The 19,090-nt window shown below is 35.5% G+C and overlaps 1 protein-coding gene across 3 annotated transcripts in view; it reads right to left on the bottom strand.

The window, feature by feature from the left end:
* The window catches only part of MRPL13 (mitochondrial ribosomal protein L13), a 50,395-nt gene that overhangs the window by 20,439 nt on the left and 10,866 nt on the right, over positions 1 to 19,090 (bottom strand). For all 3 annotated transcript variants that reach the window (XM_058698936.1, XM_058698935.1, XM_058698934.1), the window contains exons 3-5: positions 13,932 to 14,025; positions 7,415 to 7,475; positions 97 to 183 (exon numbers count right to left, since the gene is read on the bottom strand). In XM_058698936.1, the coding sequence (XP_058554919.1) occupies positions 97 to 183; positions 7,415 to 7,475; positions 13,932 to 14,025 (242 nt within the window). The remainder of the gene's footprint in view (positions 1 to 96; positions 184 to 7,414; positions 7,476 to 13,931; positions 14,026 to 19,090) is intronic.

Below are 19,090 nucleotides of genomic sequence, written 5' to 3' on the forward strand. Positions count from 1 at the left end.
GTAGCTGATGAAATCAACAATGAGTACCCTCAATTTCACAGGTACTCTGGCCATGGTTCCTTGTTGAAGCATCGTAACTAACAACCACTGACTTACCTCATCTGGGAAAAGATGCAACCTCTGCATCAGAGTTCTTCTGTGAAGGTTTTTTGGCAGCATGCCATAAATAGCTAGTTTCACAATCTGAAAAACAGACATATATAGGATTCAGTAAGAAAAATCTGACATTTACAGATAGTGATGAAAACAAGTGGGCTCAGACTCAAGTGAAATGAAAGGAATTGAGACCTAAGTAGACATGTGGCAGCAACAGCAAAAGAATCATCATTTTGTACATTACTATTTTCTTTAGGCTCTATTTGACTTAATTTATTTTAAAGGAAGAGCACAAAACGAGATTATTTTTAATCTCCTATGTGCCAATTATAGCTAGAATAAGAAAAAAAGCTTGTACAAGCTTTCTCTAAGATTACACAAAAACCTATGACTCAAATAATCTGTTACATACTGAATTGAGCAGAACCCAGGGAGGCCTTACTCCTGTTTTCTCCAGGTAGGTGATCAGGAAGTTTCCAATTCGTAAAGTTAGCCTGACCCTACAGTTATGAGACTGACTCTAAGTCACAAATCCACAACAATGGTAAGGTTATCATTCACTGAAAAATTACTGTGTATGGTGGTTAGTTGCATTATATGTTATCTTGTTTAGGATGCTGAGTCTCATTCCACAGGTGAGGAAACAGATTTAGTGAGGTTAAAGAACTCCCCCAACTTCATATATCTAGTAAGTGGCAGTGCTGGAATTCAAACCAGGCAGTCTTACTTCCAGAATAGACACATGGTACAAGCAATTACATCTATAATGTGTTTCTCTCTGTAACTTCTCAAGAAGACAAAAAATCCTTTCTCTCTAACATACCCATTTTCAAGATGGCAAACTAACCTTTCCATGATTTACATTTCCCCTTTTAAGATTATCCTCATTGTTGGTCTGAATGTGATTTGATGTGTGCTTTGTCAAGAGAAGGCCACAGAGTGTCATTCTGTGTTCCATAACCTCCTGGGGGCCTGCTGGTATATAGGACATACAAATATACTGCAAGGTCCTCATAAAACTGCTGATAGGGACATCTGAAGGGTTGCATCAATTTTTACCATCTGTGCTCATATTCCAAGGATATAATTTGACACTTATTAAAGTTAATTCACTAAATTAGACATGATAGAACAGGGTTGTCCTATAAGAGGATTTCCTATTCCTTTAATTTTCTCATCAAATCAGACCACAAAACCTAACTACATACAAAAGCTAGTGGTATCTCTTAATACATTTTCCAATTTAGTGCTGTTAATACTCTATGTTCTGGAGATTTTAATAGAGATTTACATTGTTAAAATTAAAAGCAATAAAAAATTCAGTTACTCAGTCACACAAGCCACATTTCAAGTGGTCAACTGCCACATGCACCTAGTGGTTACCATATTTATCAGTACAGACAGAAGAACATTTCCATCATGACAGAAATTTCTATTAGCACTGATCTAGATATTAGTCTTTACAATTTTAAATAAAAAAAATTAATGTTTATTTATTTTTGAGGTGGGGGGAGGGGGCAGAGAAAGAGGGAAACACAGAATCCAAAGCAGCTCCAGGCTCTGAACTGTCAGCACAGAGCTTGACGTGGGGCTTGAACTCATGAACTGTGAGATCACGACCTGAGCCAAAGTCAGATGCTTAACCAACTGAGCCACCTGGACGCCCCTAAGATTTTTAATTTTTAAAAGTCTTGAACAGAAACTGACAATATTAATATTACGCAGCACCTTATCTGGACAAGCCAGCCATTATATCCTCTGAATATCATCCTAGCAGCAATTTTTATCATTTTGGTAGGGTTACATGCCATTTAGGTTTCATGTTCTTAACAAAATTTAGCTGTAGTCACTTGAACTAACAAGTTGGTTTTTAAAAAACTTGCCCTAGTAAAAAAATGCACGGTAACACCCAAATTAGGGACAGCCACAAAGTGTAGAAAGGTTAGAAAGGTTAAAAGCTGACAGGGGAGAGAAAAAGACAGACATACAAACAATATACTCCCCCAAATAATAACACAACACGTGCATGCAATCAATCAATTATAGCTGTACAGACTTATGTATAAGTTCTAAGGAATTCAAAAAGTGAGAAAGACAGAGTAAAAGCGAGGTTAATAAATACTCAAGACCTTCCACATACAACCTGTAAACTAGGGCATATGCCATTTGTTTTACTCAAAATAACTTTACTAACTACAGGAGGGGTGAAAAACAAGAAAGGAACCATGTTGGAAAACAATACAAGGACAAAAACTCTTAAACTATAACTATGGTAGGGATAAGGAAAAGCTCAATCAACACATTTATTTGAGTTTATAATTAATGACATATATGATTATAATATTTTGAAATACTTAATTTTTTTAATGTTTATTCATTTTTAAAAGATAGAGACAGAGCACAAGCAGGGATGGGGCAGAAAGAGAGGGGGACACAAAATCTGAAGCAGACTCCAGGCCCTGAGCTGTCAGCACAGAGCCCAACAGAGGGCTCGAACTCATGAACCACGAGATCATGACCTGAGCCGAAGTCAGACACTCGACAGACTGAGCCACCCAGGCGCCCCAATATTTTGAAATATTTAATAACCTACTAATAACTATTTAAGTGTACTATTTAATGTATTTTACAAATAATATTCCAGGGCTGTACTAATAATCAGAAGGACGCATTATGAAACAAACTCTTACAAGCCCATATACCAAGTACTGATTAGCAAATTATGTCTGCTGGCAGAAGACCTACTGTTCCAGGCAGACACTTAAGTATCTGATTTGGAAGTAAAATAACTGACCTCTTCCTTAGCAAGTTGTTCCTTTTCAAAACACAAAGTTAAAATTAATACTTAAAAAAAGAATTAACATAATTTAAATGAGGTGATAATTCAAATGGATTTAATTCTGAACTATTTTCCAGGACTTCATCAAACATTTTGTAATGTATTTTAATATTTGTCTACAAAACATAAGTTGGAACAATTTCTACAAATGGTATCAAATGCCAAATTCTTATAAAAAAGTAGGATTCTACTGCCTCCTACTGTACAGTGAGCATGCCAGAATAACAAAGAAACTTACATTTTAAAAATATTTATTAAATAGTAAAACTACAATTTATTGTAGCACTTACAGTACACACTATCAGCAGCCCTTACAAGTTTTTAATACCATATATACAATCCATATAGTCAAAATAGGATATTTTGTTGATCTGTAATAGCCCCAAAACACATCTTGAAATAGAACATTAAATTTCTTAAGCAATCTCTGAGCATAGTTTTGTAAAATACGCATAAATGATAAGAAGTAAAATGTCCCCCTTTCCCTCACCCCCAAGAAAATTGTAGGCAGTATTACACCAAACAAATGGTTGCATCCTAACAATACGTATTTATTTTTATTCGCTATTATAGGGAAATACAAAAGAATGTCTTCACGGCACACTTTGTTCATTCATAAATGTATTTAGGTAAAAAGCTAAAACAGTTCCTAATGAGGAAAATGTTATCTATCTTATGTGTATATTTCAAAGACTGGGTTGTGAAGTGGAAAGGAAGGAAATATAAAATTGTGAAATGGCAACAGGAGACTTCGCTTCTAGCAATACTGAAAGGTAATATTTAGGTTAAAACTTTCTCCTAGTATATTACTCAAATAATAAGTAAATGTTAATGAAGTTAATAATATGTTTTTAAAGATCTTTTCTAAAGCATGGAAACAACTGGAGGCCAGAAGTGGGACAAAGTACTACCAAAAAAAAAAAAAAAAAAAAAGAGTCCTAAAGCTGGCTTTTGCCCAGAGGGCATCAGCTTAGTGCAGGGCTTGGGTTTCAAAGGACTACCTCTTTTTGGTCAGGAAGTAGGATCAAAGACTTCCTCATAAACCTAAGTTTTCAACAGAAAGCCAACATCCAGGGTGTACAGTGGAGAAATTAAAAAATTCAAATCTTTCCTGATAGGAAACAGATAACTATGAGCCTTACTGCACAAGGCTTCAAGGCCTAAAATTCACCCTTGGGATCAAAACCCAGAAGTCTAGGGGCGCCTGGGTGGCGCAGTCGGTTGGGCGTCTGACTTCAGCCAGGTCACGATCTCGCGGTCCGTGAGTTCGAGCCCCGCGTCAGGCTCTGGGCTGATGGCTCGGAGCCTGGAGCCTGTTTCCGATTCTGTGTCTCCCTCTCTCTCTGCCCCTCCCCCGTTCATGCTCTGTCTCTCTCTGTCCCAAAAATAAATAAATGTTTAAAAAAAATAAAAAATAAAACCCAGAAGTCTAGAGTATAGCCTAAACAGGTCTTAGGTTAGTATAGCTTCATGCACCTGCCAGAAGCTAAGTCAATCTTTTGTGAATAAATCCACTTTGAAGACACAGGTCTCAAAGAATTCTCAGTGATGAAGTTTCAAGGTACATGAGTTTATCAAGTGTCCTGAGCAGAAACAATAAATTGCAAAGCCACGAAGAACACAAATATTAGAATCAGATATAAACACTAAGAATTAGGTTTACAATGCTTAAAAAATATAAGGAACCAAAGTATGACAAAGAAACAGAAAGACTGTCAAAACTGACCAGCAAACTTGAAAAAGAAACAAGTAGTAAAACTTCACGGGAAAAAATAAATTCAAATTAGAAACTCACTAAAAGGGGGTGGGTGGTTGGGTGGCTCAGTCAGTTAGACAGCCAACTCTTGATTTTGGCTCAAGTCATGATCTCATGGTTTGTGGGATCGAGCCCCGCCCACGTTGAGCTCTGCATTGACAGTGTGGAGCCTGCTTGGGATTCTCTCTCTCCCTCTCTCTCTCTGCCCCTCCCCTGCCCACATGCTCTCTCCCTCTCTCAAAATAAATAAACATTAAAAAAAAAAAAAGAAAACTCAATAAAAGGGTTGATTGGATTAGATATAGGTAAAAAAGATAATTAGAGAAAGTAGAACATTAAGAAATTATTGACAAGGGGCGCCTAGGTGGCTCAGTCTGTTAAGTGTCCGACTTTGGCTCAGGTCATGATCTCACAGTTCGTGGGTTACAGCCTTGCATCAGGGTCTGTGCTGACAGCTCAGAGCCTGGAGCTGCTTCGGATTCTGTGTCTGCCTCTCTCTCTGCCCCTCCCCTGCTTGTGCTGTCTCAAAAAATAAATAAATGTTAAAAAAATTAAAAAGAAATTATTGACAATGCAGCACAATGTCAGACAGGGAGACAAAAAATATGGAAGAGAGCTAATGATTCATGTACAATGAGACAGTCAACTGCAAATGTAATCAGATTTCCAAAGAGAAAGAACAGATAGAGAATAAAGGGAATAAGAGAACCCATAAGAGCTGACAAATTTTCAGCACTGAAGATGCCAGTCCTTGAGCAAAATAAGTAAGACTTGAAAAGAAACAGGAACACTAAAATTAAAGGAAAGATCTCAGAAGTATCCCCCCACCCCTGCAAAAGAGACAGAATACATACAAAGAAACAGTTCAACTGACATCTAACATATCAATAGCAATAACAGAAGCTAAAATCTGCTTGTACAGTAGCTTCAAACAGGTGAGAGAGAAAAATGGTTATCCTAGAATTGCATATACTAAATAAGCAAAACTATCTTTCAAGAAGAAAGCAAAAATAAAGACAGTTTCAGACAAAAATAAAAAGTTTATTATTAAAAGAATGTTATGATAGGAATGTCAAAAGAAGTATTTCAAGAAGGAAATTAATCCCAAAGGAAGACTGTTATGGGAAAAGGATTTGTAAGCAAAGAAAATAATAAAAAATCAGTTAACTGTATAAAACAGTAACAAGAATGTTGAATTGGAAGGGTTTTAAAAATTGTTGACTGTGTGAGGGACAGTAGGTGTTAAAAATTGTCTAAGGACCTTGTTTTGATCTGGAAGAAAGTAAAGATTGATTACTCTTAGACTTCTAATAAATAAACTCAATCAATCCAAAAGAAGGCAAGAAAGAAGGAGAGGAAAAAATTAAATAAAATCTCCTTTCTTGCCTTCTTTCGGATTGAGTTTATTTATTAGAAGTGTAAGATTAATCAATTATCTTTACTTTCCTCCAGATCAAAACAAGGTCCTTAGAAAATTTTTGTGGTTTATACATACAATGGAATACTATTTGGCAAGCAATGAGAGAGAATGAAATTTTGCCATTTGCAACAATGTGGATGTAAGTGGAGAGTATTATGCTAAGTGAAATTAAGTCAGAGAAAGATATCATATGTTTTCACTCATATATGGAACTTCAGAAACTTAATAGAAGACCATGGGGGAAAGGAAGGGGAAAAAATAGTTCCAAACGGAGAGGGATGCAAACCATAAGAGACTCTAAATACAAAGAACAAACTGAGGATTGATAGAGGGGCGGGGGGGGGGGGGGGGGGGGAGAGGGGAAAACAGGTGTGATGGGTATTGAGGAGGGCACTTGTTGGGATGAGTACTGGGTATTGTATGTAAGCATAGGAAGCTTAGGAATCTACCCCCGAAGCCAAGAGCCACTGTATATACTATATATTAGCTAACCTGACAATAAATTATGTTTAAAAAAATCATATAAAGTGCATAGTTCTATGCTTAGGATGTTAACGATCAATAAATATGACCTCTGTGACAGAAAAATAAATAAGTAAGTAAGTAAATAAATAAATAAACAAACAAATAAATAAATAGATTTAAAGTAGAATGATTCATTGGGCAAACACTATCAAAAGAAGGCTGATATAGTTTACTAAAAAAACAAAAAGACCTCGAGATAAAAAGTATAATTGGAGACAAAAATGGCTGGTAGATACCCTGATTAATTCTTAGGAAGAATGTAATTCCAAACTTAAATTCATCTAACACTAAATCTTCAAAACATACAAAGCAAAAACTGACAGAAATACAGGGGAAAAATAAACCCACAATTGAGTTCGTAACAGAACTCTTTCAGGTAATCAATAAATCAAATAAACAAAAAAAAGTCAGCAAGACTTTTTTTGATTGGAATGTACTTTGCATTTTTGATATAATGGATGTATAATCATACATAGATATATACATCTCTCTCTCCAAGACATTTTCAGCAAACATATTCTAGATAATCACGCAAGTATCAAGTAATTAAAAAGAAAAGCAACAAAACTGGCTAAATGCAAAACACAGTAAACAGTAATTAGAAAACATATAGAATTGAATGATAATGAAATAATGCTTATCAAAACTTGTGTGATACAGTTAAAGTGCAGAATTTATAGCCTTGAATGAAGCTACATTAGAAGAGGAGCTAGACTGGAAAAACAGTTCCTGAACCAGTCTTCCCACAGAAGATTAATAAAAAATACAATAAACTTACTGCTACTGGATCCTTCTGGTGAAGTTGAGCAGCTGTTACTTGTCTAAATCCACCTGGATAGCTGTTAAAGGAAGCAAAGACATTAAAACTGGGAGTAGGCTATGATATACGATTTCTTGAAATGAATATGGTTTTATAATATGAAAACTGTTTTTATTATGAAGCTATTCTTGTTTCTGGGAACTATGATGTTCATTAGTGTCTTAAAAATTAAGTAGTAACCTATGCTATTCGAAATACTATTCTTTTTAAGTGGTCACCTGTCTTCATTTCATAAAAATTGCACATCTTGGAAAATTCTTAGCATAACTATTGTTTTCATTCATTCTGAAGTAGTTGTTCATGCTTGAATTTAAGAAAGAAAAAGCAGTGAGCCAATATGCTTCACATTCCCTGCCATATCAGAATGTCTATATAACCTAGGGGTCGGGTTTGGGGAAAACAGGGGTAGCCACTTTGGGTCTAAGTCCAGTTCATACTCAAAACAGGGAATGATCCTGTTTCCTGTTAATAGTTGGTAAAAGACCACCAAGAGTTATATGTTGGTCCTAAGTGATACAATACTGTGCTCATATCAAATTTATACATAAAATAGATAAATTGGAGATTTAAAATACATATAAATATTTGGGATAGTACTGATGGCAGCTTAGTAACTTGGATGCCCCAGATCCCAGTCTGGAATCTAGGTTTGCCAGTGGCTACCAGTATAATGGTAGGTAACTTGCTTTTCTTCTTTATTAGATTTTACTCATATGAGAAAATGTTTGTGAAAGTGCTTAAGAAATTTAAAACAAAAACAATATACAGATGTAAGGTTTCATTATGTTGAATGGATAAAGCCTAAATGATTTTTGAGGAAGGGGAAAAGAAAACATAAACTCAGTGGACTCTGCAAGAAGTTAAAGATTACCTAAATGTAATTCCTTTCATAAGTTTCAATCAGACTTAAAAACATTTGAAAGAACCACATTTCAGGAATAAAATTTAAAAAAGCAGATTTAGAAGTTTGCTGAGAAAGATGGATAATATTGAAAGTGATACTTTCATTTGTTTCAAGGGATTTCAGTTTCAGAAAAAGAAATACCTGTCTAGACTTCAATTCCTGTATTCTTTCTCTCTGTGGAAAAAAAGTACTTTACAACTTCTACGCTAAAGATCACCTTTCTGTTTTTAACATTGGGATGCCAAGTTCTAAAGTATAATACCATTTACATTTTATTTCATGAGTTTGGACTTTATTCTGAAGAATCTGGAAAGGTGGCATAAAATTCTGAGTAGAGGAATGATTTGAATAATGTAATAAATACTCAGTTGATTTTTACTGGTGACAAAGTAACTACACTTCTTCCTCCAGTGTGGGATAGCCTAAATGGAAGAGAAGAAACTTTGTTTAACATGTTCATCATTTTTTTTTTCAATGCAGATTAATTCAGTAAATACTTACTGTGTGCCTACTGTGCTGGGTGCTGGGGATATGTAGACAAATATGACAGTATCCCGTCCACAAAAAAATGACTACGTGAATTCTACTGAGGCATCTAACAGTAAGCTATATTTCTAATCCTACCAATACATTTATATGACTGAACAGTTAGATGTCAAAGTTCAGGGTGCACACATGCATATCTCACCTGACCTCCAAAATAATGAGAAGTGAATGTTTATAAAATATTTGGACAAGAAAACATTTTCTGAGACTAGAAAACATAGAACAAATTATAAGGGAAAAGAGAGATTTAATTACATAAAAGTTAAATAACCATACAACAAAGGACATCATAAAGAAAATTTGTAAAAAGTAAACTATATAATAGTGGACTAATATTCTTAATAGATAAAATGTTCAGAGAACACGCTAAGGAAAGCATTGGTACCTTATAATAATGCAAATGTAAACAATTAGATGTCCATCGAAGTAGCACAATCTTATTATTAAATCATTATTAACGATGTGCTGTGGCAGCAGTTTTATAAAACCAGGCATTCTTATGCACTACTAGTACAAAATTAAAGTGATGTTTGGAAATACCTATTAAAAGATCAATTATCATCCCTTTGATCTTGAAATTCATTACATTTCCAGTTTTATTTTAAATTATCCTATATGTTGAAAAAGCCTCATGTATAAAGATGTTTTTCAGCTCTTTATGAAACTAAAAATTTTAATTAAAAAAAGGACATTACGTATGCAAATCATATTCTGTATTACTACACAGTGACAAACTATTTATAAAAAGGCTTTCTGATAATTTTATAGAAAGTGAAAAAAAGATGTAAACTTGTATATGTGTTAAAATGTTTAGTCCACAGGATGAAAAATGATTTTTAGTTCCTTCTTTAAACTTTTCTGCATTTCCTAAAATTATCATATATTAAAATTTTTATAACTAGAAAGTTAAAATTTGAATATATAATGTAATAATGTTCTGAGCACAAAAAAAGTGGTACATCCAGTGAAATGAAGTAACAAAGTAAGTGAAGAGTCAACAGAAACTGAGAAACAAAACAGTTATTTACCATACGGGGTTGAGACAATAGGGAAGGCATTCAAGAAGAGGTTGAATGAGCCAGGTTTTAATGGATAAATATGAGTTCTTGAGAAACACTCCTGTGAAGGACAATAACACACGCAAAGGCAGAAAGACAAGAAATGGCAATATGTTGGCTAAAATGAAGGATTCTGAAGCAGTAGTGGTAATTGGGTACCGATAATGTACAAGTTTAGAGTTCAACCCTAGATAAGACAGCTCTACTGAAGGGGACACTACCAGCAGAGGGTATGGTATACTAGCTGTTCGCTATTAGTTGTGCTATTATTTTCCACAGATATTACTGCTACAGTAATTATTACAGCATTTTGTGCCAATACTCCCCCCTTTATGCTTTTATCGCATTATGTTACCCTGACTTTTCATATTTCTTCCCCCGTTACCTCTAAATTTTATAGAATTTGGTTTATCTGTACAGATTTCCTAATAGCAGAAACTACTGAGGCTGGATGTGAATTTATTTTGGTTATGTTAAATAACAATTTCATGAATAAGTTTAAGGAGAATGGGCAAAGTCTGGCTAATGGAAGCAAAAAAGTTATTCTGAGTGGGTCACTTGGGTGGCTCAGTTGGTTAAGCGTCCAACTTTGACTCAGGGCAGGATCTCATGGTTTGCAAGTTCAAGTCCCACTGTCTGCTGTCAGCAAAGAGCCCACTTTGGATCCTCTGTCTTCCTTTCTCTCTGCTCCTCCTCTGCTTGTAGGTGCTCTCTTTCTCTCTCTCAAAAATAAACATTAAAAAAAAATAAAATAAGGTCTTTAAAAAAAAAAAAAGTTATTCCTAGCATTGCCTAAGACCCACTTAGGCAAGAGATGAAAAGAAACAGATGGAGACATTAAATTCTGCTTGTCTAAGATGAAGGTGCAATTGGAAATAAACAATTTTAATCAAGAATGAAAGTTCAACATTTCTAACCGTATCTTGCATGACAGTATAGGAGGTATTTAATTAAATTTGTATATGATCTGAAGCAGAGGGCTTAACACATTACATGACACAATCAAGATCTCAAAAGATTTTAAAAGGCTGGAGGTAAAATTTAACTTAAGGTATTGTAGTTGGGTTAACATGGGTTAAAACATGGTTAAACAGCAGCATGTTTAAGAAAGACTTGGGAGTTTGGGCTGATAGTGAACTCCGTGTACCACCCAATAGAGGATTATAAAACTGAAAGATGGACGACTCCCATTATACTAGGAAGCCATCAGAACATAGCCAGGTGAGTGTATTTAGTTAAGAAAGACACTAGAGAGTGACCAAGATATAAGGGGATAGTCAAAGGGACACCATATAAAGAACTCTGAAATAACTACAGATGTTTAGCTTAGGGAAAAGACAAATCAAGGGGCTCTTATTGATTCCTATCTCAAAATGATCTGAAGGATGTCATGTGGAGAGATATGATTATTTTACACTGTCCAAGGGGAGAACTAAGACTAATATGAAAGCTAAAGAAAAACAGATTATGATTCAACAGCATAAAGATCTTTCTAAAATTTAAACCATTTCAAAGATGGAATGAATGGGCTGCCTTACAAGCCATGACATCACTATTATTCAAACACAGGCAGAGAGACCTGGACGTTGAGAGGTATGTTGTGGAGATTTTAGGTATCTTCCAAACTTGGGATTTTGTTCACCATTCCTTAAAACATCTCATGTATTGTCAGAAGTTTAAGATAGTTCAAGAAATAACAGTGACATGAATTACAGGAAACAGAAATAAATGAGAAGATTGATTTAAAAATGAGAATAATCTAGATCAGAGAGGTTATGTGAAAAGCTTCTAGAAAAAACAAATACTGTTAATAATAACTAGTATTTGGTGTAGTTCTGTGGGTTATTTTTGGTTGAGTAAATTATATACGCAGCATGTGCAAAATTAGTATTTCCTTAAATGCCAATTTTTGAAAATAGCTTTTTCTTTTAAGTAAGATCAATTATTCTTTTCTGTTTTTTTCTTTTAAAGGATGGTTACTTATTTAATATATTTTTTGTGGAACTTGAACTCATAACCCCAAGATCAAGAGTTGCATGCTCTTTCAACTGAGCCAGCCAGGTACCCATAGTAAGATCAATAGTATTTTTTTTTTTAATGTTTATTTATTTTTGAGAGAGAGAGACAGTGAGAGCCAGGGAGGGGCAGAGAGAGAGAGAGGGAGACACACAATCCGAAACAGGCTCCAGGCTCCGAGCTGTCAGCACAGAGCCCGATGCGGCGCCTGAACCCACGAAGTGCAAGATCATGACCTGAGCCAAAGCTGGATGCTCAACTGGCTGAGCCAACCAGGCACCCCAATAGTATTTTTAAAGTAATATATTTCTTTTTTTTTTAAATTTTTTTTTCAACGTTTTTTATTTATTTTTGGGACAGAGAGAGACAGAGCATGAACGGGGGAGGGGCAGAGAGAGAGGGAGACACAGAATCGGAAACAGGCTCCAGGCTCCGAGCCATCAGCCCAGAGCCTGACGCGGGGCTCGAACTCACGGACCGCGAGATCGTGACCTGGCTGAAGTCGGACGCTTAACCGACTGCGCCACCCAGGCGCCCCTAAAGTAATATATTTCAACTGCCTATATTCTTTGACAATGTCAGTATCATTTTTTTTTTTTTTTATTTGAGTAGTTGATACTTGATGTTACATTAGTTTTAGGTGTACAACTTAGTGATTCAACAACTCTCTATTATGCTATGCTCACTACAAGTGTAGCTACCTTCTGTCATCATACAAGGCTATTGTAACACCAGTGAGTATAGTCCCTATGCTGGACCTTTTATCCCTGTGACTTATTCATTCCATAACTGAAAGCCTGTATCTTCCACTCCCTTTCACCCTCCCTTCCACTCTTACCCTCTTTGGCAACCATCAATCTGTTCTCTGTATTTATAGGTCTGATTCTGCTTTTTTGTGTGTTCATTTGTTTTTTTAGATTCCACACATAAGTGAAAGCATATGGTATTTGTCTTTCTCTGACACATTTCACTTTGCGCTATATATTCTAGGTCCATCCATGTTGTTGCAAATGGCCAGACTGCATCCTTTTTTTGGCTGAGTAATATTCCAGTGCACATGCACACATGTACATCATTATCCATTCATGTATCAATGGACACGTGGGTTGCTTCTCTATCCTGGCTATTATAAATAATGCCGCAATAAACATAGAGGTATATGTATCTTTACAAATTAGTATTTTTGTTTTCTTTGGGTAATAACCTAGTAGTGGAACTACTGGATCATATGGTATTTCTATTTGTAATTGTTTTTTTTTTTTTAAACGTTTATTTATTTTTGAGACAGAGAGAGACAGAGCATGAACAGGGGAGGAGCAGAGAGAGAGGGAGACACAGAATCTGAAATAGGCTCCGGGCTCTGAGCTGTCAGCACAGAGCCTGACGCAGGGCTCGAACTCGCGGACTGCGAGATCATGACCTGAGCCGAAGTTGGACGCTTAACCGACTGAGCCACCCAGGCGCCCCTCTATTTGTAATTTTTTTTTTTTTTTTCAACGTTTTTAATTTATTTTTGGGACAGAGAGAGACAGAGCATGAATGGGGGAGGGGCAGAGAGAGAGGGAGACACAGAATCGGAAACAGGCTCCAGGCTCCGAGCCATCAGCCCAGAGCCTGACGCGGGGCTCGAACTCACGGACCGCGAGATCGTGACCTGGCTGAAGTCGGACGCTTAACCGACTGCGCCACCCAGGCGCCCCTCTATTTGTAATTTTTTGAGGAACCTCCACACTGTTTTCCACAGCGGCCATACCAATTTACATTCCCGCCAACAGTGCATGAAGGTTCGTTTTTCTCCACATTCTTACCAACACTTATTATTTACTGTCTTAGCGGCCACACTGACAGATGTTAAGGTGATACCTCATTGTGGTTTTGATTTGCACTTCCCTGATGGTTAGATATGTTGAGCATTTTTTCATATGTCTGTTGGACAATGGCGTTATCTTACCCAGTATGTGAGGAGTACACTTTTTGTTCCCATTTATTTCCAGAAAATGCAATGTGCCTTGTGTTCATTATGACAACATGATCCCCACAGTCACCTAGATTTAAAAAGAACAAAGAAGAAAAGATTTTATATGAAAGTCACGATTTTAAGAAAAAGTGGTCTTGGTTATTTATAAAGCTTTTCAAAGTCTAAACAACACATTAAAAAACATAAAATGCAAGTCACAGTGCAACATCAAAATCCTTGAACAGGATTTTGCTATTCTGTTCCTCTTTTACATAACATCTAAGTATAGAAAGAGTGAAAGAGTTGGCCAGACATTTGGAAAATCTCAACACTGGAAGATAAAAGAGGATATTATTAAAGATGCCAATAACAACAACACATCTTTTAAAGGCAAACTAATGTTATTCCTATGGTCTTTTCCCGTTAATAATTACACTTTGCTAAAATGTTTATATTAACATACCTTTAAATGTCTAATATAAACTTCCCCTTAAAAATAGAAGAGAAAATGAAAACAATACGCATATAGATGTAAAAAGGTATGTTTTACCAATAGCCAAATTGAAAACAAATGTAAAACGTCACAATTGATTTTTCTCCTTAAATTCAGAGAACAATAGAGTATTATGATCTTATGCTTAACTACTAACCCAAGGCTTTTTCCAACCACATTTAACTAGCTACATTTAAACTGCCACTTTCAACTATGACAACATGCATATTTGATATGCCAGATGACCTGAAAATTAAAATATATGTATTAGATTAATTTTCCATAAAATTAATAAAAAAACCCCTAAAAAGTCAACATGCAGTTTTCCCATGAGTCATGATACATCACAAAATCAAATAATCAAAAAAATGTTTTAAATGCCTATTCTACTAATATGAAAACTTAAAAAGATTTTAATTTATTTAAAAACACTGAAAAAATAAGTATAAATAAATACCGCATATGAAAACTAACAGTTACATTATAAGATAATGAACTTTGAATTTCAATGACAGCATTTTATTTTATTTTATTTTATTTTATTTTTTTATTTTTATTTAAAAAAAATTTTTTTTTTCAACGTTTTTTATTTATTTTTGGGACAGAGAGAGACAGAGCATGAACGGGGGAGGGGCAGAGAGAGAGGGAGACACAGAATCGGAAACAGGCTCCAGGCTCCGAGCCATCAGCCCAGAGCCTGACGCGGGGCTCGAACTCACGGAGTGCGAGATCGTGACCTGGCTGAAGTCAGACGCTTAACCGACTGCGCCACCCAGGCGCCCCATCAATGACAGCATTTTAAGAGAGAAGTATATAGTCTACATGGAATGAGGGTAAAAGAAAGAGAAAAAAGCAGGTAGGTTTTCTTTATCACAATGAAAGGGAATCGAAAGGTGTAAAGGAAAGCTTTACCTGGGAAGCTTTGCTGTCAGTGGGTTGAAAGGACAGTTTTGACTGTATTTGGCAAATTGATCAAAGGTCCTAAAAGTAACCCACAATGGGCTAGTAAGGCAACTGGACAAATGAACCAGGAAAATAAATAAAGAGCGTGAGAAGATATCTATGTCATCTCAGAGAATGCTGAAGTTACCTTAGTTTTCAACCAGACTTTTACAGTTGAAGACACTAACGCCTGCTAAGATCAAGTGATTTGCCAAAGCTCACACACCATGTTATTTAATTCCCGGTTCAGCCTCTTTCCGTGACACTTAGGCTGAGGAAAAATGGAATCCTTAGCTTTACACAAGAGCTGAATTTATTTTTTAAATGTTATTTAAGCTTTAAATATGGAAAAACCGGGGCACCTAGGTGGCTCAGTCAGTCAGTTAAGTGTCCCTTGATTTTGGCTCAGGTTATGATCTTATGTTTTGTGAGTTCGAGCCCCATATCGGGTTCATAGTGAAGAGCCTGCTTGGGGATTTTCTCCCTTTCTCTCTCTCTCTCTGCCCCTCCCCAACTCTCTCTGTCTATCTCTCTCTAAATACTTAAAACAAACAAACAAACAAACAAACAAAAAGCATCTTGAGCTATTCCAAACAAACCTACTGTCTTTGTAGAGATCAAAAGGATCTCTCAAAGGACATTCAAAAGAATATCACAGATCAGATGAAAATCATGTTCTTTCATCTGTAAGGTAAGAACATCTAATCTGGGAAAAATTATTCTCCCTCAATAACATGCCTCTGGCATAAGTTATTGAGGGAGAATATATATTCTTAGAATATATTCTTAGAAAGACTTCTCTAACTCTAAATCAAACTAACCAGGAATTAAATATTTTTTAACTGCATTACATATTAAAACAAAAGCCAATATTGTTAAAGGCTGAAACCCTGAATATAGTACAATTATTTCTGTCTTAATTTCTACATACAATAGATTTCATTGTAAAGTTTTCATTAAATAATTATGCTTTATAATATGCAGCAAATGTATATAAATTAGAACTCTACTGCCTGATCAAGAGATATTCCAAGAGAAATTAATTTCTTTCAGATTAAAAAAACTAAAGTAATAAGTAATTTTTAGAAAAAGGAGTTGTGAGTGTATTTGTAAAAACTCTCACCTTAGATGTGTAACCTTGACTCCTTTTTATAATATTTGGTGTGTGTGTGCGCACATGTGTGCATGAGTGAATGAACGAATGAATGAATGAATGAATGAAATTAGGTGCCAAATAAATTCAGATAAATTCAATCAAAGTGGAAACTCGAAAGTGTCATGTCAGGGAACTGAAGTTCTAATGATGAGTCACACTATCAGGGGTGCTTCTCAGTCCTACAGCTTCAGTGTTTTGGCTCATTTTCTCCCCTAAACCAGAACTCATATTTTTTCCTCAAAATTCCCTGGGAGGAAGAGATATAACATTCATTCTGGAGGCAGGAATATCAGTCGCTAGTTGATCATGCACCCTTTTCTACTAGGTTCTGAGGACAGCTCCGAAATTCTTTTTAACATACCAACCCTAGGTTAAAGTTATTTGTCACCTTCGTACCTCAACATGTACCAACTCCCCAGGTAAGGTATTCAAGGATACCTACAGTTTAGGCTCAAACTTTCTAGCCTTATTTACCAGTTCTTTCCCATCCCAAACCATACTACTTGCTATTCTCTGAAGCATTATCCCATTATTTCTGTTTAAAACACACACACATACATACAGAAGATCGTATACACAGATCCCCTGATCTTTCCTTTGATCCTTCCAGTAGAAATACTCTCCTGATTTATCTCCGCTTGCTAAATTTTATCCATAAAATTTAAGTTCCACATAAATATCAAGTTCCAAAATTAATACCAGTCCTTTCATAAAGCCTTTCCTAATACCAAACCCAACTTCCCTTGAGTCCACAAGGATGCCTGAATTTCTCTTATGATACCGATTTAACTCTATCTTGTCCTATCATTTGTACAATTTTACTTTCTCCACCTAGATTATAAGCTCCCTTCTGAAGACTCTTAATGTAGACCTCTTTTATAATGGGAATTACAAGTCACAATAAGTGTTAAGAAAAAATTCCTGGTGTTCACTTTAATGTAAATAGGGCTTGTTCTATCATGTCTGTTCGCATTCAATTCCTCTCTTAGATTTCATGGGAGATGTACTGGTAGTTCTTATCTTAGAAATTGGACCAATCAAAACTGTCTGAGCTGCTCAGATTCCATAGGAGGATGGATTCAGATGGAGATATCTGGTAAGTTTGGTGGGAATCTCTTCCAAAATCTGCTTTGTAGTTCTTTTCCATTGATTAATAAATTAATCCACTTACTACTTACTCATGTCAGGTACTGTTCTTGATGCTGAGAATACAGCAATGAATGCAACTGAAATCCCTGGTCATAATAAATCCTACATTCTAGTGCAATGAGCTAGACAATAAACAAGTAAACATACAATACGTCAGAGGCTGATAAATATATGGGGATAAAGAGCAATGCAGTGGAAGTATTATTAATTGATACAGGTTTTTGTGTTTTAGTTTCCCTGGGAGAAATGTCCAAAAGTGCAATTGTTGTATGGTAAGCTCATGTTTAGTTTTATAAGAAACTGCCATATTCTTTTCCAGACTGGCTGTACCATTTTATACTCCTACAAACAATGTGTGAGCAATCCAGTTTCTTTGCATCATCACCAGCATTTGCCACTCTTTATTTTAGCTATTCTGACAGATATGCAGTGATGTCTCACTGTGGGTTTAATCTGTTTTTCCCTAATGGCTAATAATGTTGAATCATTTTATGTATTTATTTACCATCTGGTCATGATATTTTGCTCATTTTCTAATTAAGTGTTAGTTTGTTTCTTGTTGACTATATGGTTTGCAAATATTTCCCTTCAGTCTGTAGCTTGTCTTTTCATCCGCTCCACGTGTCAAATCCTTCTTTAAAAGCTCTTTGCTGTAGCTTACTGATTTTAAAACTGTATTTGATAGAGATGTCAGGTTCTGAGAAGGTGACTCAAAGGGGAAAGGGTCGAGCATCTTCTCCCTCCTTCAACTAGCAGAGCACTGCTTTTATATATTGGGTTTCCTTACAAGATTTGGTTTGAGAAATGTTTGAAAATAGCTATTTCAATTGAGTGATAAATAATAAAATTGGCTTTGGTCATTTTGTTTGTTTCCAACCTTGAAAGATAAATGTCCAAATGCCTTCTTCAGTGTTTTTTTCGGCATCCCTGAATTTGTGCATAGCTAATATAACAGAAGATCACATCAGTTACCACAAAATCTACTGAGTATAAAGACACTGTGATAGGAACAAGGCATGTTGTTCAAATTTATTGATAATATCTAAGTATTCACTTTTAAAGGAGTTAAGTATTCAAGATATGATCTAAAGCAAAACTCTCCTTCACTGCTTTGTATGATGATATTCTAGGAGTTGAAGAATAAATGTGCAATTAAGATTGCAAAATTAAAATGATGCAGTAATTTACATTTGAAATAAACTGACACTGAACTTAAATAGTAAAAGAGAAAAATGTGTTAGCTTGGTAACTTTAAAAAGAGCATCCTAAACTTTCTTTTCCCTAACAAGTCTTTAAAAGATTAAATAAATAATATAAGGCAGAATGTTAGAGATTAGATCTAATCTTTGTTGAACTGCCTGGTGTGCTAGAGTTTATAACATTAACTTTAAGAACTGTGTGCAACTTGTTTCC

The sequence above is a fragment of the Neofelis nebulosa genome, chromosome 14, assembly GCF_028018385.1.
Source record: "Neofelis nebulosa isolate mNeoNeb1 chromosome 14, mNeoNeb1.pri, whole genome shotgun sequence".
NCBI classification, from domain to species: Eukaryota; Metazoa; Chordata; class Mammalia; order Carnivora; family Felidae; genus Neofelis; species Neofelis nebulosa.